Source organism: Nelumbo nucifera, chromosome 4 (genome assembly GCF_055504915.1).
Source record: "Nelumbo nucifera cultivar China Antique chromosome 4, China Antique-T2T, whole genome shotgun sequence".
NCBI classification, from domain to species: Eukaryota; Viridiplantae; Streptophyta; class Magnoliopsida; order Proteales; family Nelumbonaceae; genus Nelumbo; species Nelumbo nucifera.
The window spans coordinates 93394240-93411830 of NC_142652.1; the positions used below are offsets into that span (position 1 = coordinate 93394240).

At 44.1% G+C, this 17591-nt stretch overlaps 2 protein-coding genes across 3 annotated transcripts; one reads left to right on the forward strand and one right to left on the reverse strand.

Annotated features, from left to right (window-relative positions):
* The first annotated feature begins 899 nt into the window (after positions 1 to 899).
* LOC148800864 (two-pore potassium channel 3-like) lies at positions 900 to 5674 on the forward strand. Its single transcript, XM_088903307.1, has 2 exons — positions 900 to 2182; positions 3252 to 5674. The coding sequence occupies exons 1-2, from the start codon at positions 1125 to 1127 to the stop codon at positions 3271 to 3273; spliced, it is 1080 nt and encodes a 359-aa protein (XP_088759433.1). The 5' UTR covers positions 900 to 1124; the 3' UTR covers positions 3274 to 5674.
* A 136-nt stretch (positions 5675 to 5810) lies between these two features.
* LOC148800865 (uncharacterized) lies at positions 5811 to 16918 on the reverse strand. Of its 2 annotated transcripts, XM_088903309.1 has the most exons (3): positions 11503 to 16918; positions 11040 to 11413; positions 5811 to 10972 (listed from the first exon to the last, which is right to left on the reverse strand). In XM_088903309.1, exons 2-3 carry the CDS (start codon positions 11406 to 11408, stop codon positions 10415 to 10417), a joined length of 927 nt encoding a protein of 308 aa, XP_088759435.1. In that variant the 5' UTR covers positions 11409 to 11413; positions 11503 to 16918; the 3' UTR covers positions 5811 to 10414. The 2 variants fall into 2 exon arrangements, with proteins under 2 accessions (XP_088759435.1, XP_088759434.1); XM_088903308.1 differs by having other exon boundaries at positions 11040 to 16918.
* Between the last annotated feature and the right edge of the window lie 673 nt (positions 16919 to 17591).

Here is a 17591-nt window from a genome sequence, read left to right on the forward strand (position 1 = left end):
AGCTGCAGAGCTAGTCCAAAATCTGCAATTCTGTGGAATGCCTCCACTGTTTACCAATTGAATGGCTGATTAATAACCTAAGCTTCTCAATAGACAGAATCAAGATAGGGTACCGTATAACCATTCCATAGAAGATCGACCCACTAATCAAGGACACGAGAGAAATGGCAAGGGAGATGTGGAGGGGTTAAGCTGCACCATATGCAAGGATTTATGGAGCTCTTTCCTCTTTCATTACAAGAATAAAAAAATTCAAGAACCAAGCAAGCACCATGTACCGTCATAGGACTTTGATTGGTTCAATTGCAGGCCCACTACAAGATGATGCCCAAACAGAAGACCACTTTGTATGTCAATTATTGAATCTCTCATAAATTTTTTATTTGAGAAAATCTATGATGTCGGAAAGATATGGTATGAAAAAAGTTTTGATCAATCAAAATCCACCCATGAATTTTGATAAATAACACCTTATTCGCTACTACTTTTAAGATTTCAGTTTATTGATCGGTTATTTTTCAGATATCATAATTTTTCCATATCATACTGAATTATAAATGGTTTTTCACAAACACGTGGATTGTGCTCCTTTGTTTCCACTTTGATTGTGTCGTTTGGATCAATAATGGAAGATTGCTTTCAATAGCACCACTTGATTGAGCAAAAGTCCGATATGTCTTCGTTATCCGCTAGGCGTAATCTTATCCAAAAATTCATATCTTCACTCTTCCGCCAATATCTTTTCTGTGAGAAATGTTTTCATCAGCGACTGTCCATATCAAGCGTTTCTGGGTTTGACCAGCGACAAGAAAGTATTGGACAAACGCCTAAACCAACCAGCCCACAACAACAACAAAGAATGACGGTTAATTAGTTGCTACAGCTACCACAGAAATGAATAAGAGCCTCTCATGAAGCTTCCCAATTGTTTTCTGCTTTGCAGATTGACTTGTAGTTGGGTTGCTACCGACTGATCACTTACCAGCAAAAAGGGAAAAGAACGATGATGAAGAAGAAGAAAAGAGAAGAGAAGAGAGAAAGGGAAACCTCCCCATCTCCCACCAAAGTTTTGGGGAGGTCGAATTCTGATGATTCATGCTGTTTAACAAACATATATATTCACCATGGATGAGCTTCTGCTCTCCAACAAAGCATTAGCAGATGACTCTGGCAAAGGCAAATCAACCCTGAACCTGAAGAAGGATTTCACCTCCTCATGTTTCCTTGATCTGGGTTCACCTTTGCGTCAATCGGCTGCCCATATTATCAACACAGAAGCCATAATTCCCATTCTCTCACCACAGATCACACGGGCAGCAGCCAACAGTTCTTCCGTTGTCAATCTCTTAGCCAACTTGAGCAAAAGAAGAGAACTCAGACGTCACTCTCATTCTGCCCCATCCCTGTTTACAGAGACAAGAGGTGCTCCCTCCATTGACCAATGCCCTTCTTCACGATCAACCCCTTCAATCGTTCGCCTAGCCTTCATCGGAGTGGTTCTGTATATAGCTGCCGGAGTTGCCATTTTTATGGTGACAAGTGGAAGTTTCACAGGCCACTCAACGTTCAGCCTAGTAGATGCTCTGTATTTCACTGTGGTCACTCTCTGCACCATAGGATATGGCGACATTGTGCCTGGTACCACCTTCACCAAGCTCTTCACCTGTGCATTCATCCTTGTTGGTTTTGGGTTCATCGATATCTTGCTCAATGGTCTGGTGGTCTACGTGCTTGATCGACAAGAGACAGTGCTATTAAGTGCAGTGGATGAAAACAGACTGAATACAGTGTTCCAGACATACATCATTGACACTGTGAAGGGAAGAATGAGGATCAGGATGAAGGTGGCTTTGGCTTTGTTTGCTGTGTTTGGCTGCATTGCCATAGGGACAATCATGGTGCATGTTCTGGAGGGATTGGATTGGACAGACAGCTTCTATTTGTCTGTGACTTCTGTGACCACAGTAGGATATGGAGACTACTCATTCAAGACTCTAAAGGGTAGGTGCTTTGCCATCATTTGGCTATTGGTAAGCACATTAGCTGTAGCCAGAGCTTTCTTGTACCTCACAGAGCTCAGGATAGAAAAGAGAAACCGCAAGATTGCCAAATGGGTTCTTCAGAAGAAGATTACTCTTGGTGACCTGGTGGCTGCAGACCTTGATAATGATGGGTCCATAAGGTATGCTCAGTTTAATTATTTCCATTTGATTTCATCTGAATAACTTTGTATATTGATAGTTTGCCTTTCTGCAATTCTTTCTTTCTTTGAAGTGCTTACCCAATAATTATTTCCATTTTTAAGTACTTATTCAAATAAGTACTTAAAAATAAGTTCTCAAACCACTTAACCATCAAACATACCCTAAATCATTTCTTACTACTTCAACCCATGTCCTATTTGAACTAGCCAAGGCCCTTCTAGCCTCTTCAACTTGCAACAGATCACTTATTGAAATGTGAATAGATTGATATACTTTCAATGTCTCTGAGAGCCCAAACCTAAGTTCAAACTGATTTATTTAATAAGACAGTCTGTCCAGCGCATAGATCCTTCACTTTTTTATTTGAGGGACCCAGCTGGTTCTATAAACAATGTATCTGTACTTACCTTCTAGTCCTTTTTCTTTATATCCTGATGGATTAGATGAACATTTGCTTTGGTGAGGTAGCTTCTGTCCGACGAGAGGATAGAACAGGTCAACTCGAGAGTCCCCTTCTCGTGGGTTTCTGATTGGTTAAAGTTTTTCGAGTATCATAGAAATTGCTCTTTTAGGTGCTAAAGATAGGGACTAAGGGTATTTATTATACGGTTCAAACCGTAAAACTGAACCAAACCAAATTAAATTTGTAATTTGATTCGATTTATTGGATTTTGCAAATCAAATTAATATAGGTTTATGTATGTAGAATATATAGTATTGGCAAAAAAATATATACCACATATAATTATATAAATATATAATATTCCAAATGTATAAAAGTATAAACATATAATAAACTCTTTTACTTTAAAAGAATAATAAAATAAAAATTTTAACTTAACTTTTAGGGGTGTTATTTGGCATTTTAATTGGGTTAAGCCCAATAAAGTCATAGAATGGCCCAAAGTCAACAAATCATATTAGAAATCGCACCAAACCATAATAAAATGGTTTGTTCTGGAAATTTAATTTCAAACTGCAATTTACTAATTTGGTTTGAAATCTTCTCCAAACAAAACTGAACCAGTCCATGAACACCCTTAACAGGGACGGAGCAAGTAGAACGTGAGGTCCACTAGCACAGATCAGCAGGTTTGATCCCACGCTTCCTTTTCTAGCCTAGAGGGATGCCAAGTGATTATCTCAGCTGTTGGGCTTAGAGGTGTCAATTGGATTGGATTTGGTCCAACCCGATCCAATCCAATGTGAGTCCACTTACAAACAGACTGGACCCAATCCAGTCCAAATCCAATACAAACCAAATCCAATCCAATCCATTAAAATGTAAATGGACTAGATTGGATCCAATCCAAACTAAATGACATATCAAAAATTATATAAAAAAAATAGAATATATAAAAATTACAAAAATATATTAAAATGAAGAAAATCTGAAAATTACAAAAATATACCCTTTTGGCATTGAAAAAGCACTTTAATGAAAGTATTTTCATAAAAGTACTTTTGTAAAAGTACTTTCATAGAAGTGCTTTTATAAAAGTATTTTCATAGAAGTGCTTTTATAAAAGTACTTTCATAAAAGTGCTTTTGTAGAAGTACTTTTGTAGAAGTTATTTTATAAACGTACTTTCGCAAAAGTGCTTTCATAAAAGTACTTCCACAAAAGTACTTCCGTAAAAGTTCTTTTGTAAAAGTGTTTTCATGTAAAAGTACTTTTATAGAAGTGCTTTTTATAAAACTTCTTCTGTAAAAGTGCTTTCATAAAAGTACTTTTGTGAAAGTGCTTTCATAAAAGTATTTTTGTAAAAGTGCTTTCGTAAAAGCACTTTTCATAAAATTACTTTTATAAAAGTGCTTTTGTAAAAGTACTTTCATAAAAGTGATTTTATGCCGACTTCAATTCTAATCGGTTTCAAATTGGACAAGGGTTTGGCCTCATGATCAAATTATTGGAAATTTGATTTAGTTCCAATTCAAACCAATAAGAATATAGTCGGACAGAACCAACTCGAAGACCTGATGCACTGCATGCGATCTATACAAGCTCAAATGCAGCAAGTCCATTTGCTCCAACTGTATCAGCAACAAGCACTGCACCATGTTTATCAACAGCAGTACCAACAGCAGTTCCCACTACTGCCTCAGAACCAGCTGTCGGTTCCACCTCGGCATCCGGCCACACAGCAAGCTAAGCTTCGCCGTCGGAGCGAACGCCCCTCTCACCAAGGAGAGACCTCCCAGACCCAGAATCCTCCTAGGAGCCAAGTCTTGTCTCGCAGCAGGAGGGAGAAACCAGTTACTCCCACCTCACCGCGCATGGTCAGGTCGAGAGATTCTCAGCCTAACAGACCCGCATCACCTCGGCTTTCAGAGTTTGAGATCTCACTCGTAGAAAACCGGTTTGAGGTCCTGATTGCGGACTCTAGACAAGGTCCCTCAATCCACAACCATCGTCAACAGTCTGGGCCACTCCCCGCGAGAACTGTGCCGGACAACACAGAGGCCAACAGCACCAATGCAGAGCCAACAAAGAAGCAACGGAGACGCCGCAGAGATCGCCGAGCTACAACCCAGAACTTGCCCGAACTCCTCAAAGGAAAGGAAGAAGCGAGCTCGGGAGCAGTGAAAGCCACTCCACTCCTCTCTGTGCCATCTCCCCTGTCTCCTGAACTCCTGGCCGTCCCAATGCCAAAAGATTTCAAGGTACCTCCCCTGGACAAGTATGATGGATCATTCGTGCGAATGATCATGTAGATTCTTTTCAGTCACAGATGCACTTAGCCGGGGCAGGTGAGTATTGCATGTGTGTAGCTTTCTCTACTACGTTTAAGGGGGTAGCTCGCACATGGTATAGAAACCTCGCGCCCGGGACAATCAAGAGATGGGCGCAGTTCGTGCAGATCTTCACCTCACACTTCATCACCAGCAAGAGGTGTCTGAGGTCCCAAGAAAGCCTTTTCAGCATAGTCCAGAGGGAGGGGGAATCTATCCGCAGTTACATCAAGAGATTCAATGATGCATGTCTGCAGATACCTGATCTAGACCCTGTAGTGAGGCTCACAACAGCCAAAAGAGGCATAATGCACAAAGAGTTCAAGTGGCACGTGGTTGCCAACAAGCCCAAGGATGTAACCGAGTTCCTCAAGCTCGTCGACCATTCATCGGAACAGAGGAGGAGATGAAGCAGAAGAACGAGAACCCACCGGAGAAGAGGAAAAGAGAAGGTGAGACCTCAACTAATGGGGACAATAAGAGGAAGAAAGAACCAGCTCGGGGAGGAAAGACGCCTTTGAACGCGAAGCGAGCAGAAATCCTCATGGCGATCAAGGATGCGTCTTATGTGAAGTGGCCACCTCGAATGAGAGGAGACCCGAATACTAGAAATAAAAATTTGTATTGCCATTTTCGTAGAGATCACGGTCATAGCACCGAAAATTGTAAAAACTTCCACGATGAGATAGAAGAACTCATCCGTTGCGGGTATTTGAGAAATTTTGTACAAAGTGATATAATAAAACAGGATGGCAGGGAGAGCAAGGTAGAGACGCTCCCAAATCCAGCAACAGGCAAAATGAGCAGCCGCAGAGGCAGCCACCCGAAGAGAGGCTGGTTCGGGGAACAATCCAAATGATCACCGATGAATCAATCATCGCGGGCTGCACCTCAACTGTAGCAAAGACCTCGGCTCGCGAGATCGAAAGAGAAGAGCGGAATCCCCCGGAGCGGCCAAGGATAGAGGAACCGATTTTCTTCACCGAAGATGACATGCGCGGAGTCCAGTACCCCATGATGACGCGCTCGTTGTAAAGATGAGAATCAATGATTTCGAGGTAAGGTGCGTCCTCGTCGACTCCGGCAGTTCGACGGATATACTCTTCAAGGCCGCATTTGACAAACTTCAGCTTTGGGAAAGTGATCTCAAACCCGCAAACACTCCCTTGGTGGGCTTCAGCGGAGAGGAAGTCAGGCCCCTGGGGAGAGTTACAGTACCCGTGGAGGTTGGCACATGGCTTAGTATTGTGAGATTCGACCACCCTTTTCTAGTGGTCGCAACTCCCTCCCCGTACAATGCCATAATAGGTCGGCCAATCACCCACGCTTTATGCGCAGTGGTGTCCACCTATTACTTGGCTATGAAGTTCCCAACGGAATTCGGAGTAGGGGTAGCGCAGGGCGACCGGCTCGAGTCTCGCAAATGCTACGTCGCCGCCCTGAAAGGGAAAGCCAAGGTGGCCGACGACCTCGAGTTGGAGTGACCTGCGGAGCAGCATGAAGAGCGAGCTACGCCCATAGAAGAGACGGTCGTTGTACCTACTTCGGCAGACGATCCAGCTCGGACTCTCCAAATCGGCGCTTCAATCAAGGAGCCTCTACGATCTCAGCTGGTAAGCTTTTTACTTAAAAATTTAGATGTTTTTGCATGGTCCGCGGCAGAGATGCCCGACATAGACCCCGGAGTCATTACTCACAAACTGAACATTGATCTTGTAGTTAGGCCCGTTAGACAGAAGAAACGCAACCTAGCCCTAGAGCGTTGAAGAGCAGTCGACGAGGAGGTTGGGAAGCTCCTCGCAGCCGATTTCATCAGGGAGGTCCATTACCCGAGCTGGGTAGCCAACCCCGTTCTGGTAAAAAAGGCCAACGGTAAATGGCGCATGTGCATCGATTATACCGACATGAATCGAGCTTGCCCGAATGACTGCTTCCCACTTCCCAAGATAGACCGTTTGGTGGACGCGACCTCAGGGCATGAGTTGCTAAGTTTCTTGGATGCTTACTCGGGCTACAATCAGATCAGAATGGACCCTGCCGATGAGGAAAAAACGGCCTTCATAACCGAACTAGGCCTGTATTGCTACAAGGTCATGCCTTTTGGGCTGAAAAATGCTGGGGCTACATTTCAAAAACTTGTAAACCGATTGTTCGAGCCATTGATCGGCAAAAAAGTAGAGTGCTATGTAGACGACATGGTCATCAAAACCCAGTTTTCGAATGATTTAATAAAAGATATGCATTCTGTTTTTGAAATTTTGCGCGAGTTTAACATGAAATTAAACCCGAACAAGTGTGTTTTCGGTGTCACATCGGGTAAATTCCTAGGTTACATTGTCAACCGACGTGGCATTGAGGCCAACCCTAATAAAATTAAGGCCATCTTAGATATGAGACCACCCCGGAAAATGAAGGAGGTTTAGAGGTTGAATGGCCGCATAGCCGCTCTGAGCCGCTTCATGTCTAAATCGGCAGATCGTTGCCTGCCTTTCTTCAAGGCAATTAAAATAAACAAGGACTTCGAATGGACCGAAGAATGCTAGCTCGCTTTTGACGAGCTCAAAAGGTACCTCGCTAGCATCCCGGTGTTAACTCGACCCGAGGAGGGAGATATTTTGGAGTTGTACCTCTCCGCGAGTGACGAGGTAGTCAGCTCGGTACTGATAAAAGAAGTAGATTGGGTCCAACGACCCATCTATTATGTTAGCAAAGTATTGCAGGAAGCAGAGACGAGGTATCCAGAGATCGAAAAGTTGGCGTGCGCGTTAGTTGTTGCAACTCGGAGACTTCGACCCGTACTTCCAAGCTCATACGATCATCGTCCTTACTAATAAGCCTCTAAGGCAAGTCTTGCTCAAGCCCAAGGTCCTTGGTAAGTTGACGAAGTGGGCCATCGAACTCAACGAGTACGACATCCGATACAAGCCGCGAACTGCTATCAAGGCCCAAGCCTTAGTTGACTTTGTCGCGGAATGCACTTTCAGCACCGAAGTCCCCAGGTTGGACGAGCCCAAGCATAGCGAGGAAGCTTGAACCAGCACGGCCTCTCCCCTGGTTAGACTGAACCCGACCTGGGATGAGGATCCCTGGATCCTCCATGTGGATGGCTCGTCAAATCAGCAGGGTAGCGGGGCTGGAATCATTCTATACGGGCCAAGCGGTGTGAAATTGGAGTATGCGCTACGCTTCAAGTTCGCTGCATCCAAAAATGAAGCGAAGTACGAGGCGTTGATAGTCGAGCTAGCCCTAGCGAATGAAGTAGCTAAGCACATCGTTATCTGCAATGACTCCCAGCTCGTGCTCAACCAGGTCACCGGCGAATATGAAGCTCACGAGCCAACCATGGTCGCCTACTTAGCCAAAGTCAGAGAGGCTCTGCTCAACTTCCAGTCCTACTTCATCAAGCAGATCCCAAGATTCGAGAACGTTGAGGTCGATGCCCTATCCCGATTAGCCAGCACAAGCGACAACACCATGAAAACCGTGTACATAGAGAACCTGCCTCGGCCTAGCATTCTCGGGGGGGCAGAGGAGGTCGCTCCTATCCTACAAGCAGAGCCGAGCTGGGTTGATCCACTCGCGAGCTACCTACTACACGAGATCCTCCCTGCAGATCATAATGCTGCCAGAAGGGTAGAGCGTCAGGCAGCCAAATATGTCATAATAGACGGACGACTATACCGAAGATCCTACACGCTCCCTTATCTGTGCTGCTTACGACCTTCTGAAGCCGAGCTCGTGCTCCGCGACACTCATGAGGGCTTGTGTGGCGGAGACATGGGGGGCAAGGCTCTCGCCTAAAAGGCGCTACTACAGGGATATTATTGGCCAAAGATGAAGGCAGATGCGATTGAGTTCGTGAGAAGGTGCGACAAGTGTCAGAAGCACGCCAACATCCACCACCAGCCGACTGCCGACCTCAAGTACCTCACCAGCCCGTGGCCCTTTGCACAATGGGGGATCGATATACTCGGACCGTTTCCACCAGCGACAGAACAAAGGAGGTTCTTAGTGGTAGCAGTTGATTATTTCACGTGGGTGGAGGCCGAACCTCTTGCAACGATCACGGCGCGAAGTGTGCAGAATTTCTTCTAAAAGAATATAGTTTGCCATTTTGGACTACCCCGAGTGCTCATCTCTGATAACGGAAAACAATTCGAGGACATTAAGTTCCAGAACTAGTGCAAAGACATGGGAATACAACAAAATTTCACCTCAATGGCGCACCCTCAAGCAAACGGTCAAGCGGAGGTCACAAACAGAGTCATTCTCCGTGGACTGAAGGCACGTCTAGCCCGAGCTAAGGGACTGTGGGTAGACGAGCTGCCCAGCGTACTATGGGCTTATCGAACCACGGTGAAGACCGCAACGGGGGAGACCCCTTTCAACCTCACTTACGGCACGAAGGCAGTGATCCCAGCCGAGATTGAGGTCCCTACGCTACGCCTGGAAGCATACGACGACGAAGCAAACAAGGATGAACTATGCACCAACTTCGACCTACTTGATGAGGTACGAGACCTCGCATACATTAGGACCGTGGCCTATCAACAGAGAGTAGCTCGGTACTATAATGCCAGGGTCAAGAAGCGGAACCTCCGCGTCGGAGACCTAGTTCTTCACAAAGTCATGGTACCTGAGCCTAGTGTTGGTAAGCTCGGGCCAAATTGGGAAGGACCCTACCGAGTAAAGCGGGTACTTGGGGAAGGAACTTATGAGCTCGAAACCCTAGAAGGGAAGCAGGTACCTCGGGCATGGAATATTGTCAACCTAAGGCAATATTACCTATAATTACCGAGTTGAGTGGACCACAAGTCGCTCCTCGAGCCTAAGGGCCAAAGTGCCAAGCTAATAAAAGAACCTCGGCACCATATAAGACCCAGTCACCTCTTCGGCATGGGCAAACTCTAGAAGAGGGTGGACCACAAGTCGCTCCTCGAGCCTAAGGGCCAAAGCGTAGAGCTAATAAAAGAACCTCGGCACCATATAAGACCCAGTCGCCTCTTTGGCATGGGCGAGCTCTAGAGGAGAGTGGACTATAAGTCACTCCCTCAGCCTAAGGGCTAAAATACCGAGCTAACAAAGGACATCGACACCATCAAAGACCTAGTCGCCTCTTTGGCATAGGGGAAGTGCTAAGGCACACCTAGCTCGGGTATGAATACCTGTAATGGTTGTTACGACATGTAGCCTGCGTGCAGACAGGTCGGGCGTATACCCTACAATGTCGCTCACTTCGGAAAATTACTCCTAAGTACAGGGTGGAAGTTCGGGGTAACAGCTAAGAAACCCCTACCTCGGTCAGCTAGCTCGATGACTTAATAGTTTGGAGAAAATTACATAATTACGATAAAAAAGGTGGTAATTGCTCGACAGTTTGCAAAAAGAGTATTTCATTAATTTTGTAGTTCATTGCAAGGGCAGAAAAGGAACAAAAAACGTCGAGCTCGCAGGCTCAAAATACAAAAGACCTCTGACTACTTAGGGGACTCGTCACTCTTGCCTGAAGCCTCCGCAAAAGTACCAGCCTGATTAGTGGCATTGGCCTCTCCAATGTCATCATCACCCTCCTCCTCGGAGTCCAGGTCTTCAGCGGCTTGGAGGGCTACCTCTCTTGTGATTCGCGAAGTAGTGATGGCGCTTACGTCGAGCTGCGGGAACTCACGCTTGATCAGCCACTTGCTGAGCTTGAAGCCTTTGCGGTAGGCCTCCACCAGTGCCCCATCGAACTCTTCCGAGCTATTGTAGTCCTCAACGGCCTTCACCTTGGCCTCGTCCATACCCTTGAGGAGGATCTCGGTCCGCTCCTTGACATCGGCCTCGAGGCTCTCCACCCGGCATAGCAAATCTTCCTTCTCCGACATCAACACCTTGACATGCTCTTTCTGAGCTATCGCGTCGCTCTCTAGCCGGTGGATCTGACCGTGAGCTAACTTTAGTTCGGCGTGAGCCTTGCGGGACGAGCTCTCGGCAGCCAGGGCCCGCTTCAGGTGCCTCTCGGACTGGAGAGTCAGGGCATGCACAATGGAGTTCACCTGCCAAGAGCACTAGTTAGTACCGGCAAGGCTACAAAACCAGAAATTAAGGCAAAACAAGACTTACCACCATGCAATGAGTAGTGGCCCAAACTCCGAGTTGAGCGGTCGATAGCTCGGACCAGCTCTTGACTTCATCAGCATATACCGCCCCCTTGCTTTTGTGGAGGTCGTATTCCGGAGTCAAAATACTCCGAACTGCCCCTTCGCTGCCTGAAGAAACTGCAGCTGTAAAAGGAGCGAGCTCTAAGAGCACCTCGGGTGCATGAGGGCTCCTCTTCGACTCCTCGACCAGGTCGATCACTTGAGGAGCACTTGGAGGTTGTTTGGGCTCGGGAGTAGGGGACCGCGGAGATTCAACGCGAGCTCTTTTAGCAGCCCGCTTCTTCCTTCCCTTCATCTTTCCGAAGAGCCTATCCGCGCTGATCTGCTGCATGGGGCCTGCAATAAAGCTCGACAACTAGTGATGCTACCGAGAAGAAATATTAGCTACTGAGGTAAAATACAAACTCTAAACCAAGGCGACCTACCAGGACTCGGGCTGGCCTGTACGAGCTTGTCCTGGATGTAATCCTTGTAGTTGAGGCCAACCTCCGCCCAAGATTGGAGCGTCTCCCTTGTTTTCAGGTCCAGCCTAATGCCGGAGTCCTGAATGGCCGCCCTCCAATGAGTTGGGAAGGGCCACCCCACGGGATTGCGGACTACAAAATAATCCTACTCCCAGGCCGGGATTTTACTAGGGAGGTTGTGTAACAGTTTGTAGCCCAGACGAGGAGACAGGTAATAGGTCTGTCTATGCTCGGGAAGGACGCAAGAAGCATTCTTCTTTATGGATAAGATAGAGGAGAAAATGTCGAGGTCAAGGGGCAGGGCATAGTCAAGGCAAAGAGAATTTGTCCCGACCACATTCTGGATGGAGTTCGGGTGGAGTTGGTCTATGGTGACATCGAAGTGCTTCAAGACTTCTATGATTAGGGGGTGTAGAGGAAGACGGAGTCCAACCACGAGCTGTTCTCCGAAGATCACGATCTCATCATGATCGTGTTCCCAAGGGAAGTTGCCCGCAGGAAGGTTATAGGCGAACTCCCTCGGGAGGTTGTACCGGTGAATCAAAGACCGAAGCCTATCTACGGTCATGGTTGAGGGACCGAACTTGTCCGGCACCCGACCTCGAGAAGAGGTGGATGTTGGGTTATCTGAGGCCTCCTGTGCCTCATAAGAGGATTGCACCTCGGAAAGGCCCACTTGAGCCGAGGTACCCACCTCGGGCTCATCTAGAAGGCTATCGAAACTACTGTTTGACATACTATTGAACTGAAATGAACTAAAAAAAGAAGCTAGGGAGACTCACCAAGAAGGGAGACCAAATTGAAAGACTGACGAACTAGAAAACCCGAGCTAAGGACTTTAACCGCAACCTCAAGGTGAATGCTAGTGAACTTATGGCGGAGAAAATGACTCGGGTCCCCCCCTATTTATAGCCGCAAGGTCAGGGGATCAACGGTCGAGATCAAGGAGACCTAACGGTTCCTGAGAAAACCGGTTGCACGACCCTCGAGGTCGAAATCAATTTAGCGCATTTTTTGGCGTCTGCGGAGTCTATAGATTGCGTGACGTCCACGTGTAAACCGTACGCGACCTGGGTTATACTTGGTTGAGCCGAGCAGCCGAACTGGTCCGACCAACAAACTATCTGACTGGACGGCCTGAACCTCGAGCCAAGTCCACCCGTCACGCCGTGAACTCCCCACACCAGGTCAAGACCCCTGGCCCGGGGAGTGGGGGGCAATTGATGGAGGGTGATTTGGCCCGACCTCATGATAAGGGGACACATGGACGTGACTCGACATAAGTGACAACTCAACATAACGAGCTCGCTATAACCTAGCCTGACCGCTCGCCGCAAATGGCAGTTCGCTACAAGGTAATACTCTGTTACCCCGAGCTAAGACTCTCCCAAGTAGGGAGCATCCCGGACTGAAGACACTTCGGGTTAAGTTCATTAGCTCCCTAACTAGAATAAGCTCGCTCCTGTCCAAGCCTAAGTAGTCTACCTCGGAGTCCTGCCTCGGGTAGAAGCACCTCGGGGTATCACCAGCAGCTCGGTATAAGGTAGCTCACTACAGAGTAGCTCGGCGTATCGCAGGGAGTTTCCTGCCTGACAACCATACCTGCCAAACCTGGAGACTGCACCCACATTTGTCGCCTGGCGGCGTCGTGCCTGCCAACCCTGGAGGTTGTTTATTGTCTGGCAGGACTGTACCCTGCAGCGATCACCTTTGCCCGACAGCTCAGCTCTAACAAATAATGGCCAACCACTCCAAGCCATTATTTGACAGCAGATCGCCGCAACAGAGATTCGGAGGCGGTTGCACCTGACATGTCAAGATACCAGTATATAAGGACCCCGACCCCTAGGGGCGAAGGTATTGCGTGATCATCACTCTAGCTCTTTAATTTCTCTGCAACTCTCTCTCTCTCTTTCTCTCCCAGCTTTCAATCCGGTTACTAACTTAACCATCGGAGTGTTCTCGCCGGATGAACCCCCCGGGTTCCTTCATCTTTTTTCTCATAGGTATCTATTGTCCATCGCCAGATAGGAGCAATTAAAGAGCACCCACATGATGATGGAAGGTGGAAGGTGTGATATCTCATTTGATATAATTGATTAGGTGGATGAGCTAGGACAATGACTCCCCTCCAATTAAGATTTATTGTGGTGGTTAATGGCAAGCATAAGAGAGTGTAAGGGAATAGATAATATCTGAGCTGTCGCCAACTATTACAACAATCTTTCTCCATCATTTCCTTTTATTTAAAGCCAGAAATAGATTCCATCTGGATTATCTTTTTTTTTTCAGTTTTCACAACTTATGGTCTTTCCATTTTGGCCTAAAAACACATAAAATAAATTTATTATTATTATTATATATTTTATTCAATTTTAAATTAATATATTATAGTATCCTCTAAAGTCTAAATAAAAAAAAATCTAGATTAATATATATTGATACAACCTTCCCAAAATAGGTAAAAAAATGTCAAGTTAGTGTTAACATTTTTTTAAATAAAAAATAGGAAGCCAGCTAAGCCTTAATCCCAACTAGGGCTACAATTTGAGTGGGCTTGGGTTGAGCATTTGCTAAAATTTAGATGGTACAAGCAGAGGGCCTCATCGGCCGGCCCGGTGCTATGTAAATTCTTTCAAATTAGGTACCCAACTTGGACCCCTAATGCCAAACTATTAAATTCAACCACACACAGTCTGATACAAAGATAAGGTATCAGCTCAGGGCATGGACAAACTTATGTTTTTGTTGATTTCTTGAAAAAAACTAATGTAGTGTTTGGTTGGGTTTTGGCTAGGTTTTGGGTCTTCAGACTGGAATTAGATATAGGTGGTCCACCAGTTGGGTAGTGACAGAGAGTGATTGAATTGTTAACATAGACTTGATTTTTCCTTTTCTTGGTAGTCAATACAGAAGCTATAATAATTTAGATATCATCCCAACTTCTGGCTCTATTCTGTGGCTGGTATTAGTAGACCGTCAGGTTGGACCAAGTCAGTCTGCTGGTCCCACATTCTGTCAATTAGTTCACGTTCTTGGTTTAAAAATAATTGGTGGGTGATACTTCCATTCATGTCCAGTGACATGCCATTGCCAAGCTCTCAATATTATAGTCCTCTTAGTCTTATATATGTTGGGTGGGCCTAGGTTGAGCACTTGTCACTGTTGATTTTTTTTTTAATTCGATAACCAAATATGTTAATTTCAAAATTGGGAATTTTTACATACTTGGTTTTGTTTTTGAAAACAAAAATAACTGTTACATTAATAAATTTTTTGAAAAAAAAAACAATTACGTTGAATAGTCTTTTAATGGGTATTATTCTATGACGCTTAACGTCAAAAATTTTAAATGAGAGAAAATAGACTAAAATGCTTTGATCATATATGTAGAAGATCATAAAAAAAACCCAAAGTATTTTATTGTTGAAATCACTAGAAAGGACATAAAATTTAGTAAGAAACAATTTAAATGCTCATAATTTAATAATGGATATGACACTAAACCGAATGGAATGATGAAACTGCCAAACAGCATTCATGTAGATAAAGCTTAGATGATGATGAAAAAAGAGAATGACTCAAATTGGTCTGTTCCTAAATTCTTTCTGAAAGCCACAGATGCTACCATTAAAACCAAACAGATAATCCTAACAAAATATCCCAAAAAAAGAAGTCTGAATTCCACCTTTTAGTGGGATTCAAAATCCTTCTGTAGATATTAATCATTTTGTTTTGGGTGCAATTGAGGTGGTGATATAATTCAAATAAATTCTGATCTCACCTCTCACAATGCAAAAATGAATTGGGATTTGCTCCTCACAGAGTGTACCTCACACCGACCTCACAGTCCCATCCCACCGTGTATTAGGAATATCTCCTCATAAACAACATAAAGTATGGGAGATGTTCTTAGTGTGCAGCACAGTTGAGAAATACCGTGAGGTTGATGTGAGGAGCACTCTGTTTCTCACAGATCTGAGCTCTGCAAAAACAGCCTTACATAGAATGTTGCCCGTCTCCTTTTTGTTGGGAAAATATTGCCAGCTCTGTACAGAAACAAATTAAAATGAAAATCCCTCTGATTCTCACTTCCCCATTTGGACTGAAAATTGTAATTAATCTCAACTGTAATTTCTTTTTCCCTTTTGTCCCTGTTCAAATTCAAGTGTTCTTGGTGTGGATTAGAGATTACGGACATACCATGTGCAAATGTAGGAAGTCATCATCATCACTTAAACCTCGTCCCAATTATATAGGATCAGCTACACGAGTGTTGCTTCACCTTCTATTCTATTCAGTTAGGGGTTTTCACAGTCTGGTGTGGTTTGATTTGAAGAAAACTTCGAATTAAACTAGTAAATTATGGTATGAGAAATTCTTAGATTAAACCAAACTGTTTTAGTATAGAAATCAAATTGTTTTATTATGATTTGGTCCATTCTATTGAAGTAAAATTTAGAAAACTCCACCCCATTGTATATATTATATATTAATATAATATAATATATAGGTTTATGATTTGGTTTGTTTCTAAACTCAGAAAGCCGAACCGAAACCATATGCTGAAATTTGAAAATATCCCAAACCAAACCAGACTGTCAATTTCAGTTTGGTTTGGTTTGATTTGGTGGTCTGGACCATGTCCCTATATTTAGTGCCTAAACTATCTCAGCCTATTTTCCCTTGTTTTATCATTTATTGCAGTTGTTTCTTTGAATTTGTTTATTTTTTTACGGTGATCTCAAGGTTTAAAATTTTACAATGTATCAGATCATATCAGCCAATAAAATTTTACAATGCTTGACTATTATCACTTATCTCTTACACTTAAAATTGTAATCCCAACTGTAATTTTCCCCTTTTGTTCCTGTTCAAATTTAAGTGTTCTTTGTGTGGATTATACATTATGGACATACCATGTGTAAATACTGGAAATCATCATCATTACCACCTAAACCTTGTCCCAATTACTATTCAGTTAGGGTTTTCATAGTTCGATTTGTTTTAGTTTGAAAAAGATCTCAGACCAAATTAATAAATTATAGTATAAGAAATTATTGATCAAATTAAACCATTTTATTACAGTTTGATTTGTTTTTATCCTATTGAAGTGGAATTTAGAAAATTAATATATTATAGGGTTCAACTATGATACTGAAAAACTTATTGCCTACCAACGATATCATAAAAGTTATAATTAATCATATGGGTTTTCATCAAAATTCAGGGGGTTGTGATTGGTCAAAAACCTTTATTATATTATCAAAATCCAGCATCATAAATTTTCCCTATATTATATTATTTCAGTTTATAATTTGGTTTGTTTCTAAGGCTGCATTTGTTTCCGGTGTAAATGCACTTTTACACCGATGGAGTTGAACCACGTTGGTTCGGTGAGAGTGTAAAATATGAATCGGCTATTGTGCCCATTTACACTCGTCCTGTTTGGTTACATCAACATAAATGGAGGTTACCCTGTTTTCTAGTTTGTTGTAGCGGGAGATTTATCAAAGAGAGAGAGAGAGAGATGGTGTCTGTTTTCTAGTCCTAAACCAACTTTCAACTGGTTGTAGCGGTTAAGATTTGGGCCCTTTCCGGCTCTCCCTTCGGAGGACAAAGTTGGGGTACTGCTCGAGGACGATCTCTACCTTGTGTCTTCTATGGCTCTCCCTTTGGAGGTGGGGTTCAGATCTGCCATGACAGTGATGGAAAGAGAAAAAAAGGGGGAAGAAGAAGAGAGAGAGAGAGAGAGTGAGCGAGAGAGAAGGAGAAGACGAAGAAGAAGAAGAGGGAAGGAGAGAGAGAGAGAAGAAGAAGAAGAAGAAGAAGAAGAAGAGGGAAGGAGAGAGAGAGAAGAAGAAGAAGAATTGAGGAAGAAAGAGCGGTTACCTTTTACATCAATAATTTCGATGCATTTATTACATCGATCATCAATGTATTTATTACACTGATTCTCGATGTAAAATTACATATTAACCAAACACGAATAAAATCAATCCAGGGTGTAAAATTTACTCGAGTTTGATTTTCTACTCCAAATAAACGTA

Excerpts from the sequence above, each read along its gene's own strand:
- LOC148800864 (XM_088903307.1), top strand. The coding sequence starts at position 1,125 with ATGGATGAGCTTCTGCTCTCCAACAAAGCATTAGCAGATGACTCTGGC. Across the intron at positions 2,183-3,251 it reads GATAATGATGGGTCCATAAG|GGACGGAGCAAGTAGAACGT; the intron begins GTATGCTCAGTT and ends CACCCTTAACAG.
- LOC148800865 (XM_088903309.1), bottom strand. The coding sequence starts at position 11,408 with ATGCAGCAGATCAGCGCGGATAGGCTCTTCGGAAAGATGAAGGGAAGG. Across the intron at positions 10,973-11,039 it reads CCACTACTCATTGCATGGTG|GTGAACTCCATTGTGCATGC; the intron begins GTAAGTCTTGTT and ends TGCTCTTGGCAG.